An 18104-nucleotide genomic window follows, 5' to 3' on the forward strand; every position below is an offset into this window, starting at 1 on the left:
TTACCCTATTTCAAATTTTAGGAAACACTACACAATATAAACATCTTAATTTGTATTTTTTTTTTAATACCTAAAACAAACAGTATTCTTCCACTTTATTCACCAATTTATTTCACCATAAACTGCTGTAAATGGCTGCATAAAATGAATATCAATTTTATGGGCTCACAGTTTATGACATCTTTAGTAACATAAGATGCTCTAGTGTCATTTTAGAAAAGCAAAACAAGCAAATTTTAATCCCAGATTTTTGAGAGTTATTCATTTCATGTTTTGACCATTTGTACACTAATTGCACTGTTACATCCTTGCTGTGGACAGTTAATTCCAGAAATCCGGTGAAACAGGTTTGATAGAAAATTTATTTTGAGCACCAGGAAAAATTTAAAGAAAGAAATCTCATCTGCAGCTACATGAGAATCTTTGCTGGCTTCCACATTAAGCAGCAGTTTTTCCTGTAGATTCATATGAAAATGCAGCAACCACATACTTGTTGTGTGCTCAATGTAATCAAAAGTTTGAGCCCCTTAAAGTAAATGATGTGTTTTGTTCTTTTGTCCTAACACTAAGAACCTTTTCACGCAGTTCTTTTTATGAACAAATCATTTTGAAATGTACCATAGTGCTAAAGTATTTTAAATTCAGCATAAACAATTGATTTCTGATTGTTTTGTAACTTACCTTATAAGTGTGATATTACTTGATGAATTAACTATTAGTACAGCTGTTACAGTGGGTGAATTAGGCTACATATACCTTTATATTGATTTCAATATCCAGAATAAATTGTGTATATAAATATCCAGACAAAATTTTGTCATAGTGAAATCACACAATTACAAGAAAACCAGTTCTGATACAGAAAAATGTCCTAATAGTTGGTGACACCAATGTATCTCAGGTCCTAGATCTCTATAGGCCACAAAAGCAGTAATTTATCAAAACTAAGTAAACCAGCAACATCTACTGCATTTTTTGCATACTGCACTGCTTATTTGAACATGAAGCAGCTCATTATTTATCTTTTTATATTTCAACAGTCCAAGGAATTTTTTAATATCAAAATCTCAAAGGAAAAAAATGGCTGAATTATATGTGGTTTAAACTACATGATATGTATAATATTGTAATATCTTTTGACTTACACTCTAGTTTCTCTGCATCTTAACCATACATACTTGAGTCACAGGTTCAAAAGGATTTATCAGTTTTGGTATGATAAAACCAAAACACAGAAAGATTTATTTACCAATCATCTTTATTGCAAGGTCCAGCAATGCAACAATATAAAACAAGGTCAATTATCAATCTTTTAACTTACACAACAGAAATAAGGACAAAACCTAGAAACATAAGTTCCAAAAAAAGTCCCAGAGTCCACATCAGGGGGCATTTCAGTCGACCTCCTCAATAGTGGGGCCCTCTGCACCAGCTCGTGCCTGCTCCCTACAACTACCAGTGGGCATTGCTCCCTGATACAACTTGCTGATGATGGGGTTACACACTTTCTCCAGCTCTTTCTGCTGGTGTTGGTACTCCTCTTTATCAGCCAGCTGGTTGTTCTCCAGCCACCTGATGGTCTCATCACACTTCTCAATCAGCTTCTTCTTGTCCTCCTCAGTAATTTTGCCCTTCAAGTTCTCATCCTGCACACTGCTCTTCATGTTGAAGGCGATGGACTCCAGCGAGTTCTTGGCAGCGATTTTGTCCCTCTGCTGGTCGTCCTCAGCCTTGTATTTTTCAGCGTCCTGCACCATCCTCTCAATCTCCTCTTTGCTCAATCGGCCCTTATCGTTGGTGATGGTTATCTTGTTCTCTTTGCCGGTGCTCTTGTCCACCGCAGACACATTCAAAATGCCATTTGCGTCAACGTCGAAGGTGACTTCGATCTGGGGGACCCCTCGTGGTGCGGGTGGGATTCCTGTCAGCTCAAACTTGCCCAGCAGGTTGTTGTCCTTGGTCATGGCTCTCTCCCCTTCGTAGACCTGGATGAGGACCCCGGGCTGGTTGTCAGAGTAGGTGCTGAAGACCTGGGTTTGTTTAGTGGGAATGGTGGTGTTGCGTTTAATCAGGGATGTCATGACCCCTCCAGCTGTCTCAATACCCAGAGACAGAGGTGCCACGTCCAACAGCAGGAGGTCCTGGACGTTACCTGACGTATCACCCATAAGAATGGCAGCCTGGACGGCAGCACCGTAAGCCACCGCCTCGTCTGGGTTGATGCTCTTGTTTAGCTCCCTGCCATTGAAGAAATCCTGCAGGAGTTTCTGGATTTTGGGGATTCGGGTGGAGCCTCCCACCAGGACAATGTCGTGGATCTGCCCCTTGTCCATTTTGGCATCCCTCAGGGCTTTCTCCACTGGTTCCAGAGTTCCCCTGAACAGGTCGGAGCACAGCTCCTCAAAGCGAGCTCTGGTGATGGAGGTGTAGAAGTCAGTGCCCTCATACAGGGAATCAATCTCAATGCTGGCCTGGGAGCTGGAGGACAGGGTCCTCTTGGCCCTCTCACAAGCTGTGCGGAGTCTCCTTAAAGCTCTCTTGTTCTGGCTGATGTCCTTCTTATGTTTTCTCTTAAACTCCTCCATAAAATGGTTGACCATACGGTTGTCAAAGTCTTCTCCACCCAGGTGAGTGTCTCCAGCTGTGGATTTTACCTCAAAGATGCCGTCTTCAATTGTCAGGATGGACACGTCGAAGGTGCCTCCCCCCAGGTCAAAGATCAAGACGTTGCGTTCTCCTGACTTGCTTTTGTCCAGACCGTATGCGATGGCAGCTGCCGTGGGTTCGTTGATAATTCTCTGGACGTTCAGTCCTGCGATTACACCAGCGTCTTTAGTCGCCTGTCGCTGGGAGTCGTTGAAGTACGCTGGGACTGTGATGACTGCATTGGACACCTTGTGGCCCAAGTAGGCCTCAGCAATCTCCTTCATCTTCACCAGGACCATTGAGGAAATCTCCTCAGGGTAGAAGGCTTTGTTCTCCCCTTTATGCTCCACTTGAATTTTGGGCTTCCCTCCATCAGACACCACCTTGAAGGGCCAGTGCTTCATGTCAGCCTGCACCACTGGATCATCAAACTTTCTTCCAATCAGTCTCTTGGCGTCAAACACAGTGTTGCTGGGGTTCAGAGCCACCTGGTTCTTGGCTGCGTCCCCAATGAGCCTTTCAGTATCAGTGAACGCCACATAGCTGGGGGTGGTCCTGTTGCCCTGGTCGTTGGCAATGATTTCTACTTTTCCATGCTGGAAAACACCCACACAGGAGTAGGTGGTGCCCAGGTCGATGCCAATTGCTACACCTTTAGCTGCAGACATTTTCACCGGAGATGGTCACCTATCAAACAGTTTGGGTACATTTTAGAATCAAGTGGGGGAAATAAACATCAGCACATCACTACATCAGTACATTTATCAACAGCACACATTTCACAGTCTACTTTGATATTTTTGACATTATGGTCAATGGTAGACGATTTTTTCATTTATTTTACTTCAATAACAAGAAGTAAAACTGCCGTGTATAAATAATCGTTAAGTACTGCATACAAGTACTGCATGAGTAACAGTCGCAACAAGTATTATAAAAGTACAAAAGTAAGTAATATAGGCTTAAGGAACCAATAATCTAATGAGGCAGGAAGTGTCATGAATGAAAATACTAAATGTACAGGTTAGAACTCAAATAAATGTTCTCAGTTACTTTCCGCCTCTGTTAACTCATTTAGAGAAGAATATTGAGTTAAAGTCAAATTTGCAAAAAGTCCAAACACCTTTTTGTACTTACATCATTACAAATTAAAACAGTTTTTACATATTTACAAAGCATTAAATTAGGAAACGTATATTTAACTTAGATTCTAATGCAGCTTTCTTCTCAGAAAATAAGGTTGAACTTACAGTTTAGTGTGGAGTGGTCTGTGGTCTGTGGTCTGGAGAGAATGAATCTTCTCTTTCCTCTCTGGATCTTCCGTTGCGCTCTGATCTCTTTCTCTAACTGTCTCTGCTCCGACCCGCAGCTTTATATCTATGGAAGCTGCTTTCTGGCTGCTTCTAGACGTTTCACCCGCAAGTCAGCGTCTTTGGCAGACATGACTTCCTGTTGGTATTTCCAAAATAAAATGCAGGAAATGATTGTGCTCTGCAAATTGTTCATCAGGACCCTAGTTTCCCTTATTTTGAAGAGGCATCCACAATGAACGGAACTTAGCACAAGTGATCACAGCTTTTGTCTCTGGTTGAATAACAGTAAAAGGAAGTTGCTGGATTACGCTAGAAACTTCTAGACAAACCGAGCAAATCCCAGACAAAATTATCTACATATGTTTTGTTTTGTGTGTGTGATTCAGAGTTACTGTCACTGACTGCTTAACACACATATAGTTCTGCTCTGGAGTTCTTACCGTAGTACACTGACTCTTAAAGAGCTGAGTTTGTGACCGTATTTTTATCATAGTGCTTTTGAGTTCTTGAAAGGGAATTTAGAGCTCTTCTTATTTTCCATACTTCAACATTAATAATCAACTTTTCCTTTAGACAGTTCCATGGTATCACTCTGTAAAAAAAAAAACCCATATATTTCATTGGTTGTGTTTATAATTAATTTTAATAATATAATTTTTGCTGCGTTTATTTTAATTTTTTGCTTATTTGCATTTTAAATTGATGTGAATTACAAGGGATTTTTTTGTAGTTATGACTTGGGCTACACAAAGATTAAAATTATTAAATTTGTGGACATTTCAAGGATCCGATAAAATCAAGTTATCCAGTTAAGATGTGTTCTAGAGTGGTAATAGATCCGTTTTGGATCTTAGTTTATCTGGCTAGCCTCTGTTATTCAAAATGACTAATATGGCCAAAATTCAGCTGACCAACACCAATACTGGTGAATAATTCTGATAATACAATTATTCATACATTAATAACAATGCTAACACAGTTAAAGGAGCTATGTAGCAGTAAATGTAGCAATAAAAATGATCTAAAGTTTTAATCCAAACTTGAGAACAAATGGACAGATGCTAGTTCACACAGCTCTGTCTTCTTTTGGTTCCTTTGCCTCCTCACCTCACTTTTTAGATGTGCCACTAGATGTCCCCATCACTTTTCCCTTCTCTGGCCAACCTACTCTGCTGGACTTCTTCACCACTCACTTCATCACTTATCACACCTGTGTTGCTAGTGAGTTGCTGCTCACTCAGTTGTGCTACTGTGGATCAGTGTTCCAGTCTGCTCCCCCAGTTTCTACCTGTTGGAAATTAGGGGCATTGCCTGAATTCTAGATTTCCCCTGTCATCTGCACCCCTCCTCCTCCTCATCCTCCTCCTCATCATGATGCTTCTCATATGATGCACCTTATGTTTTCATCATAATTTAAAAAAAAATTCATGTTAAAATCCTTTGTATTTATATTATTATATTAATAATGAATTGGAACATTATAATAAGTTGCATAAACTGCATTTGCTAATTGATATTTTTGTACTTTTTTGTTTGTTTTGCTTATTTTAGTGCATTTGTTTATTTGTCCCCTTTTTGTTTGCCTGAAATCTATTTTAAGTGAAATATCAGTTTTTGCAAATAAAACTACATTTGCCGCATTTTCAGTTTGTCATTTTTTGTCCTGTGTTGACTTTCGGTTTTATGTAAATCTACAAACACAACAACACAACTTCTAAAACGCTGTAGCCCAGTTTGAACTGATTTGTAAAGAAGAGCTTTTGTGCTATGAGGTAATATTTTACAAAGGGTAGGACTAGTATTGGCATTGTCACGCCCTCTTGTTTTAAGACACTCTGTCTGACTTGCCTGTCCCATTGCCTTCGGAAGAGAAATATCATGGAGCATTTTACTTCCTTCGCCTTGCTGTTGGCCATAACATTTACAGGTGAGTGCTATGAAATACTTATAGTTATAATGTTGAAGAATTCCAGATTTTTTTTTCATTTGTATTTGAATGTATACTGAGGCTTTCCTCTCCGACAGACTTTTATAAATGTCATGAAGGAGTAGGCTAGAAGCAAAAACAGATTTTTGTTGTAACATTAGACAAACAGGAATAGCTTACTGTATTTTAATATGTTATATGTCAGTATTCTATGTAAAATATATCAAACAGTAAACTGTATGCTTTCTACTGTGATACTAGGATAGTCACATGCAAATTGTTTTATCTTGGCTGAACTGGAAAATCCAGAAGAGCCAGTCTTAATTTTAAGTCTCTTGACATTTGACCACAGAAAACCTGTATGAGTCACTGTTATGAATGATATATAGGATATGAATGTTTTTCTTAGGGTACCAAATTAATCTTTTTGCAGTTCTCTTGGCAGAATCAAGATTCTCAATAATAGCTATATAGTTATAGTACATAAATTAATAATTATATAAATTAAAACAACTGCAATTACTGTATCAATGAAAGTTTTAATAGGTGAAAGGTAATTAATATTATACTAAAAATACAAACAAATTGATCAACTTAAAATGAAGGAAGCAAATTAGCTGAGGATACTCCACTGTCATTTACTAGTCATCCAAAGCGTCATAAAAAATGTAAAACTAAATTGTGCAAACACTGATTCTCAGTTGACACTGTCTTTATACTGTGTTTCACCATAGTCGAGATTTCTATAAAACAACCCAACACCTGTTTCTTGAAAACATAACAAGGTCTCATTAATAAAAGGAAAAAAAGTTTTTAAACAATTACTCTAAATGTGACAGTTTCTACCTGACTACAATAGTTTTAACTATAACAGAATGTTTTATTTTTGGTTTCTTTCACAGGAAGCAATGCACAGTTGAGTGGTGAGTTTTGCTCTTTTATTTTTTGTTTATTCATACTTTTTTTTTTTGCCAACATAACATCATCTCTCTCTGGCTGTTATTACATGCATGTAAACTAATTCCAAATAGACAGTTAACTGTCATGTGTTTATTACTGACTGTCCTGGACTGCCCAGGTTCCGAAACTGAGCGCAACGAGGGCTCAGCAAAGCCATGTATTTGTTTTCTCACTGGGCCTTCACAGACCTGCTGCCGTTTTCACTTCACTTGACTTTTGCCTACAATAACAGCCGCTATAATGGAGCTGATTTGCCTCAAAAAATGAAAAGTAACTCTGAAAAATACCGTTCAGAAAAAAAGACAGACTGAGATTGCATCAAGTATCAGAAACTATTGGAACTGGGGTTAAGCAGGTGAGCACTGGAGAAATGAAAATGTCGATCTGATAATCGTGCAATAGGAAAAATATTTATAATTGCTAAAGTCAGCAGGACTCAGGCCACATGAATGTGTCAGGGAAGTCAATTGAGATACGTCACTGATTAGGTGAAAACTTTGATCGTGTGGTGGAAGCAGGACGAATCATCAATAGGCAGGTTAAACTCTCTGGGCACTTGCAGTGTCTCTAAGAAACGTATTAAGATTCATTTAATAGTTGTGTACAGGGGCAGAAAGGAATAATAAAGTAGTTAATAATTTTGACGGTTTCTGTCTAGTCTGTGGTATTGCACCATTAAACACAAAGATCGTCGGAGGGGCTGATGCTGCTCCAGGATCATGGCCCTGGCAGGCCAGTCTGACAAAGGAAGGCAGTCATTTCTGTGGAGGCTCCCTCATCAACAACCAGTATGTCCTGACGGCTGCTCATTGTTTCCCCAGGTGAGCTCGGGTCCTTTCACGTGGCTCAACAGGTCACTGAACAAATCAAGCAACATCGAGTAAATGTAAAGAGGGCACTTACCTCACCGTGTTCTTTAATGCAGCGGATTTCAGTCAAATACAATTACATTTTTGTTTCAGTTCAGACCTTCATTTATTCACATTTTTAAGATGGATTATAATAGTTGAGATTAGTTTATAAAAATGTCATATTATCTAATGTTTTTCCTCAGCACCAGCACAACTGGATTGATTGTTTACCTCGGACGGGAATACCAGCACAACTTTAATAACAATGAGATGCCCGTGTTTGTGTCCAAGGTCATCGTACATCCAAACTATAATAGCAAAACAAACGACAATGACATAGCCTTGTTGCGACTGTCTTCGAGTGTTACATTCACCGATTACATCCTACCTGTGTGCTTGGCGGCGAGCGACAGCACTGTTGGAGCTGGAACGACCTGCTGGGTCACTGGCTGGGGAGACACTCAAAGTGGAGGTGATTATAATTAACATGATGATTGTTGTCATTAATTTTAAGCTAATATTACTGACCGATTGAGCCAGATATGTGTCATGCATGGAAATAGGCTCAGCCATCATAAGACACTGCAAATATATAAAAACATCTTACAACCACAAATTACAGGATTTTTTTCTTTTCCTTTTTGAAGCAAAAGTTTAAATCAATGTTTACCAATCATTTAGAGCCTTGTCACATGTTTGGTAGGTGATTGCACACCGCAAATATAAAATCCACATAGCATTTAAGGAAATGTTCCTTGTTTTAGCTGACGAGGTGAAGTCTGTGTGGGAGTTGGCAAAGCTGACACACCCAGTTACTGTTGTCACAGCTGGTATTTTAACAATGTCTTCCGCTCACAGTTTCATTACACATTTACACCGAACAAACACTTTCGCCCTATTGTGGTGTCATGAGTTGAAGAGGGCAGTTCAACGTCTTGTGTCGTTCTGGACTAATCCTGCCTTTCGGCCTAATCTAGCAAATTAAAATACTGTTAATTGTTTTGACCTGCTTTTTTAAGAACCAGTCATGCAATTCCCAGAGGGATACCATTTTAATAGGCCTTTACTCCACCCTCATTTTAAGGTGCCACAGAGCAGAAGTTACAGTGACACAGTATGTTTACGCTTAAATTAATATCAATCTGGTTCAACTGTGAGTTGGATACACAAAGGATCAAAATCCAGAATCAATAATATCCTATTGCAGTAAAAATCAAAATCCACAACCCACGGCTCACTTTGAAGCTAAGGAGACTAATATAATACATTTTTAGTAAAACTCAATTTCTATAATAAAACTCATCTAACGTGGTGTTACCTTTAACAGTGTCTGTTTGAGAAAATATTTAACGATACCAACCCCATTTCCAGAAAAGTTGGGTAAATTTTATAAAGACTACTGAGTGATCAAATTATTAGAAACAATGTGTTCACTGACAGTGATTTTCAGAGGTGTTCCTGAGCCTGTCTAATGATTTTTACCACACCGCAATTCAATATTGTTGTTTGGCATTTTCCCTTATCTACAGTTTTCTCGGGACTCTCTGAATGCTTCATTGATATTATGATTTTTTGCATAAATCTTCTAATTTATTCTGTATAATTCCTGGTCACTGAAGTTTTATTTAAAAAAACAAAACATTAGGAAATCATGCATTTGTACTGTACATCAGTTGAATGGAGTTCAGATCTCAAACCTTTGGTTCTTTAAACATAAATGTTTCATTTTTCTTTTTCAGTTCCCCTTGCTCCACCCGGGACACTACAGGAGGTCAGTATGCCCATCGTGTCCAACAGTGATTGCAACAGTGACTATAATGGTGGAATTACAAACAACATGATGTGTGCTGGTCTGCCCCAGGGAGGAAAGGACTCCTGCCAGGTGAGTCTGCAAAACACTTATCCAGCAGTAAATTACTGATTTCAAACTAGAATATCTCCTCTGACTTATATCTGATTCAGACAGATCAATTCTTATTCAATTGTTATTCAATTCAATTGTTAACGCTGCAACAGCAGCACTTTACTGCAGTAGCTAATTAGAGTTAAGCTTTTTTTTGCAAACAGCATAAATGGGAACCATGTCTTTGTTGGGGCTGCTAATCATGTATAAAATAACCAGTAACTAGCTGCCAAATAGTTGAGTAAAAAGGTTTAAATACTGGAACTACTACCACAAAATTATTCTGAGCTACAGTACTTTGCTCATGTTGTATACATGTCTATTATGCATATCAATATTTACATTGTTTGTGAAATCGTTGTAGCGTTGACTGTAGCCCAGTTGGTAAGGCAGTTGTCCACAGACCACAAGGTCAGTGGTTCCGGCTACATGTCGAAGTGTCTCTGAGAAAGACACTGATATACTATACCACCCTGACCCCCATAGGATCCCAGATTGAAACAAACACAAAACACTGTTATTTTATTTCTTTTGGGGTGGATGCGTCTTTGTAGGCAGGGGTAACAATTCATACATAGATACAGATCCTGTGGGTTAATTCATTATATCAGTATTTTATATTACAGTGACAGAAATATGATATAAAAATCACATAAGTAATTCATTACCTCATAAATAATTGTAGTTCTTTTCAGTTATTCTTTGACCAGTATGACCATGATAAGGTGCTGAATTAGGTATTTTTTATAGTAGGTTTTTAAAGGTCTTAAGTTTATTTGGGTCACACTGTAGAGATACTGCTACAGCCCACACATTTGCTGGCAATATAACCATCATGTTTGATTGGGCAGGGGGATTCTGGCGGCCCGTTGGTGATTAAAAGCAACATCACCTGGATCCAGGCTGGAGTGGTGAGTTTTGGAGAAGGGTGTGCTCAGCCCAATTTACCAGGAGTCTATGCCCGAGTGTCCCAGTATCAGGATTGGATCAGCAGCCAGATCAGCAGCAACAACGAGCCAGGCTTCGTTACCGTGCAAAGCTCCAGTAACATTTTAGCTAAAGGAACTGCTCACTTCATGTGCCTCTCATTGCTGCTGTCCATCCTACATGTTATCTTCTCTCTCTTTGTCCTGTCATAGGAAGTTTAATCATGCCAGGGGTTCTCATGTCAGATTAATGCACTGGAATCGTCTAGCATCATGTTTATGATTGTTTATGATCAAAAAAAATATGCTCATAGGTTAAAGTTTTCCCTGTTTCCAGTTAAAAACTAAAAAAAAACTCCAAATACGTTTTGTAGGAAGCATAATTGAAAGCAGGCTATGATTTTAGATATTGTTGATCTATAGACACAAATGTTGATAATGCACTGATTCTGAATGAACCAGGAAACATTCACAGAAAATACCCATACTTGTAGTATAATATCCTCTTTAAGACGGCATTATTAATTTTTTTTTTTTTATGTGTAGCCACTAACAGCACAAGGTTAATGGTGGATAAAGATCACTGTTAGAGTTAAATGTATATAAATATTTACCCACGGTTTTCAATAATGCAAACCCTTTCCTGACCTTAATCAAAGAAATGTTGTTGCCTAAACCACAGATGGAACTGCAGATGTCATTTCTGTTCTCGGGTGTGACAGCAATGCTGTTCAGCCAGTGATTAAATTCCCTGCTGTTGCAGTAGAGTTGTATTAAAAAAATATATATATATAGTAGAAGGTTGCTTTGCTGCATAGTTGTGTTGAATCAGATAAGATAAACACATTGTTGTTGACAATTTTCTGCTCAAATGGAGAACAGTGGCTGAAAAAGAAAAACAACCAAATATACCAACAAAAAAAACAAATATACAATATAGAGGCCAACTGACTAATGTAGTATTTAACTACTAATTGCAGTTCTCTTGAAATATTCTTGAAATAAGTTTAATTACATCCATCCAATGCATTTTCCTAAACATTTTCCAAAAATATGTTATTGGCAACTATGATCGACATGGAAGACAAATTATTGCGGAGAATTATTGTGGTTTTAAATTAATTAATAAAAGCTATTGTAAATTAAATATCACAATGGTAAAAGTAATGTTTCTAGAGCATTGAGTGTACAATTATATTATGATAGCAATTTATAGTGTTTTTGTACTCTTTAAATAATCTTTAAAAATGAAATATTGATTTAAAATGGAGGGACAGAGTTTGTTTTACAGGGCTTTAAATTTAAAAAATGTATTAATATTTCCATAAGGTTAATTGACAGATGTAAAAAAGTTTATATTGTAAATTCAATTATTAATTGACATTTTAATGAAGGAAAATGAGAATTAATAGAATGTTTTTGTTATTTACATTTAATTTAGATTTTTTTTTGCATAATTTAAATTAATTTATGAATATTTGATGTCTAGCAGTGATGGTGAAGGAGTAAACCTTTACTTTGTTACGTCTTTCGTCTGTTATTGATTTATGATTGCACTATTACTTTGTCATTCCTTTGACTGTTTTCACTGTGATTTAACTTACATGGAAGTACCTCAAAATCATTCTTACAATTCATTTATACATATTTTTGCCTTACTTTTGCTTAACCTTTGGAGTCAAAACTGTGAAACATATTTGTTTTCTTTTGGGAAGCATTTGTAACAAAAAATTAAGAATTGAAATGATGAACAAAAAATAAAGACAGAATAAAAACGTATGAAGTATTATTTTGTGGTTGCATTATTGTGTGGAACATGTTTGCAGCCACTTTGCAGTGTGTTTAGACCAAACTACATTTCCTATTGATATTTAGTTGAAGTGGGGGAAGACTACATAAATTCTAGTTTGCATTGCCTGATCTATCCATTTATCCATTATCTTAGCCACTTATCCTGTTCAGGGTCACGGGGAACTGGAGCCTATCTCAGCTGTCACTGGGCAAGAGCCAGGGTGCACACTGAACAGGCTGCCAGTCTATTTCTGGGCCAACACAAAGACACATTCACACTTACAGGCAAATCGAAGTAACCAACTAACCTAAAATTCATGTCTTTGGACTGTGGGAGGAAACCGGAGGAGATAGGGGAAACCCATTCAAACACAGGGTGAACATGCAAACCCCACACTGAAAGGCCAGAATTCAAATTGCAAACCTTCTTGCTGTGATGCAGCAGCACTAACCACTTCATCACCGTGCTGCCCATGTGGCTTTGTTAGAATTCAAAATTCAAAAGTCAGCTTTTTCAGTATTTTTTAGAGATTAGGTGGGAATGACCTCTCATTAATGACAGAAAAGTTAAACTTCCTGAACCCTCCTGCTTTTGGTCACACCAGTTCATTTTATTAAATTGATTTTGCTCACAGATGATACATTTAATGAGGACAGACACCTGTACAGTCAGAACCGGAATTTAGTGATGACCACATAGCTGCTATCAATGCTGTACTATACACACTGCTCATATTAATACATACAATGACCAAACACACACAGTGCACTTTAAAAACACAACGAATTGCGTTGGAACTGACACACACTCTGCACCTGGGTTTGCCTTTGTTATACCATTCTCATGTTGACTATTGCTGTTACTCTTGTTTTTACTGTAATTTTCATTTATTATTTATTTATTTAGTGTTGAAAATGTCCTTGACAAATACCAATGACAAGAAGAAAATTCATTGTATGTATTGGATCAGATTCAGAATCTGTGAAAAAATCTGAACATAAAAAGCGGTCGTAGTTCCCATGTACCGTGAACGCAGCATACGGCCCGAATCAAATTAATGTGGTGTTTTCTGATTGGTTCTTTTACAGGAAGTGAGTAGGCCGTTCGTGGTTTGTGCTGATGCGAGATCCTCGCCTCAAACAAGCTGTATTTTCTCCTGAAGTGAGATAAATTCGCTATAGAAGTTTTGAATGGAATATAAAAAGGCTGTATTACGCTCATGTACACAGGTTTCTATTCTGATCTGCCTCTTTATCGTGGTGACGGCAGAGGAGCAGTCGAATGACAGAGGAGGATGGTGAGTTTACAGACTGGCTTTAAGACTAAAACCAAATCATCTTACATGTTTGGAGTTTACCTTTTCAAAACCTTCTGTAAAATCAGGTGTGACAGTTGCATGGTGTTGACGATACCAACGGTGCAGAACTGAGCTTTAAACCAAACGTCATTTAAAAAAACTGCAAATGTAACGTTTGTTTTGCCAAAGAGCAAATCTGTCGTATCTGTCAAATAATGTCGGTGTCTGTTTTCAGGTCGTTACATTCAGATATTAAACTACATGATGAAGGTCCCTGTAACATTGATGTGTTGGACAGCTCCTCACTCTCATATCAACAGTTCATTGAAAGGTACAGTATAATAAATGACCCGATTTGTTTTTTTTCCCCCTACTAAATCCATTTGTTTCATCCACACATAGGGATTTTGTTTTTGGTCATACAAAACAAATTCTGACTTACTTTTTGTCACTTTTTATTGAGCAAATCATTTAATCAAGAAATAATGGACAGATGAGTAGATGCTGATTATGACATTGAACATTATAATTGTAGCCCTAGAATTAATACATTAAGAGCTCTGATCCTTGTGTGTTGTCATAGCAAAGTAAGCAACATAAGATCAACATATTTGGTTGTGTTCCATTGTCCCTAATTGCTAAATGGTTAAGTGACATTGATTCTGATTGTATTATTCAGCTTTTCATGTTCACCTTCACCTTCTGTGGATTAAGAAGTAATAGTGCCGCGGTTTTATTCAAGTGAAATTTGTGTTAAAATGTTAAATCTGTTGCTTGGTACTTTGCACCTGTGTGATTTATTAGTTATGAGGTCATTGTAGTTTTTAAATTCCTCCCAATGGACAGATTGATATTTTGGACAAATATTGCATTTTTGAAAAGAACTGAGTCAGTAGGACCTTGTTCTGTCACCTAGTGCGCTGGTCACAGATGGGACAGTAGGTGTAGGTTCACAGTGATGATGCCATTGTGTAATCTGTATAAATTTGAAGATATTCTAGCAGATGCAAATAAAATGTTTTTTTTGGGGGGGGGGGGGACAAGCCTGTCATCTTTAAAATACAGCTGCACCTTTAGTCTTAACACTGCTGATGAAATGATTTATCCTGTTTTTAGATATGCATACACTGGACCAGTTATACTCAGAGGTCTGACTGATAACGTGGTATGTTTTCCATAAATTACGGATTCGTGTTTGTATACACTGTGTTTGTATTCTCTACATTTGTGGACTGTATATTCCATAGTTCAGATATGGCTTTTATAAACTATAACTTTTAATAAAACTGAGCAAAATCCATAATGCAAATACTGATCGGTTCTTTCTCAGCTGTCTACAGCATGTCCACCCTGCAGCGTCTGTCAGTTTTAGGACAGTGACATCAGAGTGCTTTGTTCCTGTTTGAAAATCAAACAGAGATCTTGTACCCTGACATAAAATGCTACATTCTTATCACTATTGATCTGGATGTGCACATGCTCAAATGAACACAGAGGTTAAACTGATCTTTTACATGGTCATAGTTTAATTTCTAATTCAAAGTGCTCCACTACAGAAACAACCCAACAAACACTGTCCTGACAAACTCAGACTGCTGCTCTGTATTAGATAAAACTGGAGTTAAACAATGTTATATCAACTTTGTTTTAGAAATTCAGGTTTTTGTGCTCCAAGTCAAGCTTGCTAGAAGAATATGGTGACCGGAAAGTGAGGCTCAGTACAGCTAACACTTACTCTTACAGGAAAGGTATGCATGTCTCACAGGCTCTGCTGGGATAGTCTGACTGTAACTCTTTTTTGCAGTAGCATTTTTATTGACAGTTTTTATTGACAATATTTCCTGAACCGCTCACTCACTGATTGTTCCAGTGGACGTCCCATTCCAGGAGTATGTGGATGTTTTACTGAGGCCTCAGTCTGCAGATGCCCTTGGCAGTGGTGAGTTAACCTTCATTACGCTCAGGAGACCTGTTACAATACAAGCGCAAAAGCTTTTGGAGCTCTAAGTATAATTTGTTGTGGCTTTGTTTTGCTTCAAAACAGTCATATTTCTTTTGTAAGAAGTAAGAAGAGCTATGAAGAAACTTGGCAAGACATGGCAGAACACTTTTTATTTGACTTCTCAGAACTGTAACCTGTCTTGGAATTTGTCCTGAGGGTCACAGGAATAATACTCCAGGTTTTTATAGTCAGCAAATGAAAACTTACAATGCATTAGTCACTGTCAGAGCTTTCTGACCAGCCATTGGTTCTTACTGAACATGATAATCTTTTGAAATCCTCACAAATGTATTGTTTCATTTCCAAAGATCATAATGAATCATCAACTACAGTGTTTGCAGTAATATAAACACTGGTCTTGTTTTTTGTTTTTTCAAACAATACATTTTCCCCTCTTCTACAGAAACCCTGTATTTTTTTGGAGACAACAACTTCACAGAATGGCAGAGTCTGTTTGAGCACTATGAGCCTCCACCGTATGTCCTGCCTCACACCAGTGGAGCATACAGCTTTGGGATTGCAGGTAAGTGTTTGTTCTGCCCAGTTGAGTAGAGTTTGGATATCAACCAGAAAAAAACAAATATAATGCAAAGCAAATACATGCAGGCTTTTAAGCAAGCAATATACATGCTTTTAAATCTTACTCTTCAATATGGATTTTTGTAAGTTTAAAAGTTGTTTGTTTTTTTTTTTATTTTGGACACATCCAAACAGGTCCCGGAACAGGAGTTCCCTTTCACTGGCATGGCCCTGGTTACTCTGAGGTCATCTATGGCAGAAAAGTAAAACTCTCTCTTTTCCTCCTTCCAAAAAAAAAAACAAAAACAAAAAACAAAAAATGTTGTTGCTGGTTGTTGTCTTCTCAAAACTAATACATTTTCTTCTTGTGTTTGTCTTTAAAATGCCGAATTTATTTTTCATCCAACAGCGCTGGTTCCTCTACCCACCTGATAAGGAGCCGCATTTCCACCCAAACCGCACCACCCTGTCCTGGGTATCAGAAACCTACCCCAACCTGCCTGAGGAGGAGGCTCCGCTGGAGTGCACCATCAGACCTGGGGAGGTACAAACACTCAGTGGCTCTTTGTGTTTTTAGTCACACTAACAAAACGTATTGGTGTGTAGGTACTGCACAACATTCTATAGTCATATCTGATGGTTTTAAATACACGGTGATATCTCATTTCAGGACTTTAAAGTAATTTAAAAAGCTTCTGAATTTCTGTTTAACTTACCTTTAACTAATTTCTGCCTCAGTAGTGTTTACCACTTAACATACATACGTTTGTCACCGTTAAATAAAAACTGTCCACCAACCTAAACGATCACTAAACGCATACAGTGAATTCTGCATTTAAAGGTGCAGAGTCTAAGATTTAAAGGGATCAGTAAGCCAAAATTAAATATATTTGTAAACAATAATTTATTTTTTATATATCCAGGTCAATGAAAGTGGACGGTAACTATTAAAAAAACTGTTAATCATTAAATAATGAAATTAGGTTACTCAGTCACATTCTTGCATGTGGCAGTGAATTCTATATAATTGTTCTGTTTTCTGTCGCTAGAAGAACAATCAGCACATCGGAAATGAATGGATTAATGATGTTTAACATAAGGATTTTAGCGTGAGGCTGACGGTAAAAGAAACTCGTACTAGCACTGAAGGGTTAAATTTGGCTAATTTTGATAATTGAGAGTTTCAAAAGAAAATTATGGTTGAATTTAGGGAACTGAACTGCAGTTTTTCTTAGGACATCAGCCTTTTATAGAGCTTCAATATGAAATTTAATTTTGTCTGCTTGCTGAGGGTCCATGAAGGCTATCAGGAGCAGAAGGGGAGAGGCACAGCATTCCTAGATGCTGTCAGTGAAATAATTTAAAAACATTCCAAGAATTAAGAACATTGTATTTAAAAACAACAGTGCAGTTTTCTTTTTCTAACAGTCTGGATGTTTCTCAGGTGCTGTACTTCCCTGACCGCTGGTGGCATGCAACGCTCAACCTGGACACTAGCGTTTTCATCTCCACGTTCCTCGGCTGAGCCTCTCTTTAGCTCTCCAGTATTTTCATTCTTTTATTACAGATCATCTTCCAGTGGAGGCTGATTGGATGGACCCAAAATGCATTCGGGAATTACATTTGAAGTTTCAGAACAACTGTGCTGAACAGCTAAGAGTCTTGGTTTGGACCATAGTATCATAGTAACATTCCAGCTGAAACTTTTTTTAACAGTGTTTTATAATAATGTGATAATTTTTTTATGGAATGATTTGAAGGATCTACAGATAAGAGACTGGACAAAAAAAAAACAAAAACATCCTAAATCAGCAATACATCTAGTCTTCTTATGGATCAATATAGAAATTAATATTTTGTTAATTATGTTTTGAGCTGTCATGAAGTAATAAAGTACAAAACATCTGGTCCAGTCACTGTCACTGTATTTTCACTGAAAAAACAGCAACTATAAAATGTATAGATTTA

At 37.5% G+C, this 18104-nt stretch overlaps 3 protein-coding genes across 3 annotated transcripts; 2 read left to right on the top strand and 1 right to left on the bottom strand.

Moving 5' to 3' along the window:
* Positions 1 to 1240: 1240 nt before the first annotated feature.
* On the bottom strand, positions 1241 to 4053 carry LOC137100310 (heat shock 70 kDa protein 1). Its single transcript, XM_067478061.1, has 2 exons — positions 3897 to 4053; positions 1241 to 3333 (listed from the first exon to the last, which is right to left on the bottom strand). The coding sequence occupies exon 2, from the start codon at positions 3312 to 3314 to the stop codon at positions 1395 to 1397; it is 1920 nt and encodes a 639-aa protein (XP_067334162.1). The 5' UTR covers positions 3315 to 3333; positions 3897 to 4053; the 3' UTR covers positions 1241 to 1394.
* A 1705-nt stretch (positions 4054 to 5758) lies between these two features.
* LOC137100372 (trypsin-like) lies at positions 5759 to 11800 on the top strand. Its single transcript, XM_067478180.1, has 6 exons — positions 5759 to 5886; positions 6789 to 6809; positions 7505 to 7667; positions 7901 to 8169; positions 9437 to 9579; positions 10452 to 11800. Exons 1-6 carry the CDS (start codon positions 5838 to 5840, stop codon positions 10737 to 10739), a joined length of 933 nt encoding a protein of 310 aa, XP_067334281.1. The 5' UTR covers positions 5759 to 5837; the 3' UTR covers positions 10740 to 11800.
* A 1600-nt stretch (positions 11801 to 13400) lies between these two features.
* Positions 13401 to 18048, top strand: jmjd8 (jumonji domain containing 8). The gene is made up of 9 exons (XM_067477246.1): positions 13401 to 13615; positions 13851 to 13946; positions 14732 to 14780; positions 15267 to 15363; positions 15486 to 15554; positions 16021 to 16140; positions 16332 to 16399; positions 16546 to 16680; positions 17581 to 18048. The coding sequence occupies exons 1-9, from the start codon at positions 13509 to 13511 to the stop codon at positions 17659 to 17661; spliced, it is 822 nt and encodes a 273-aa protein (XP_067333347.1). The 5' UTR covers positions 13401 to 13508; the 3' UTR covers positions 17662 to 18048.
* Positions 18049 to 18104: the final 56 nt, after the last annotated feature.

The sequence above is a fragment of the Channa argus genome, chromosome 15 (genome assembly GCF_033026475.1).
Source record: "Channa argus isolate prfri chromosome 15, Channa argus male v1.0, whole genome shotgun sequence".
NCBI lineage: Eukaryota > Metazoa > Chordata > Actinopteri > Anabantiformes > Channidae > Channa > Channa argus.

Coding starts and splice junctions, on each gene's coding strand:
- jmjd8 (XM_067477246.1), top strand. CDS start 13,509: ATGGAATATAAAAAGGCTGTATTACGCTCATGTACACAGGTTTCTATT. Junction 13,947..14,731: donor TATCAACAGTTCATTGAAAG/GTACAGTATAAT, acceptor TCCTGTTTTTAG/ATATGCATACACTGGACCAG. Junction 16,141..16,331: donor ATACAGCTTTGGGATTGCAG/GTAAGTGTTTGT, acceptor ACATCCAAACAG/GTCCCGGAACAGGAGTTCCC.
- LOC137100372 (XM_067478180.1), top strand. CDS start 5,838: ATGGAGCATTTTACTTCCTTCGCCTTGCTGTTGGCCATAACATTTACA. Junction 5,887..6,788: donor GTTGGCCATAACATTTACAG/GTGAGTGCTATG, acceptor TTTCTTTCACAG/GAAGCAATGCACAGTTGAGT. Junction 9,580..10,451: donor GAGGAAAGGACTCCTGCCAG/GTGAGTCTGCAA, acceptor TTGATTGGGCAG/GGGGATTCTGGCGGCCCGTT.
- LOC137100310 (XM_067478061.1), bottom strand. CDS start 3,314: ATGTCTGCAGCTAAAGGTGTAGCAATTGGCATCGACCTGGGCACCACC.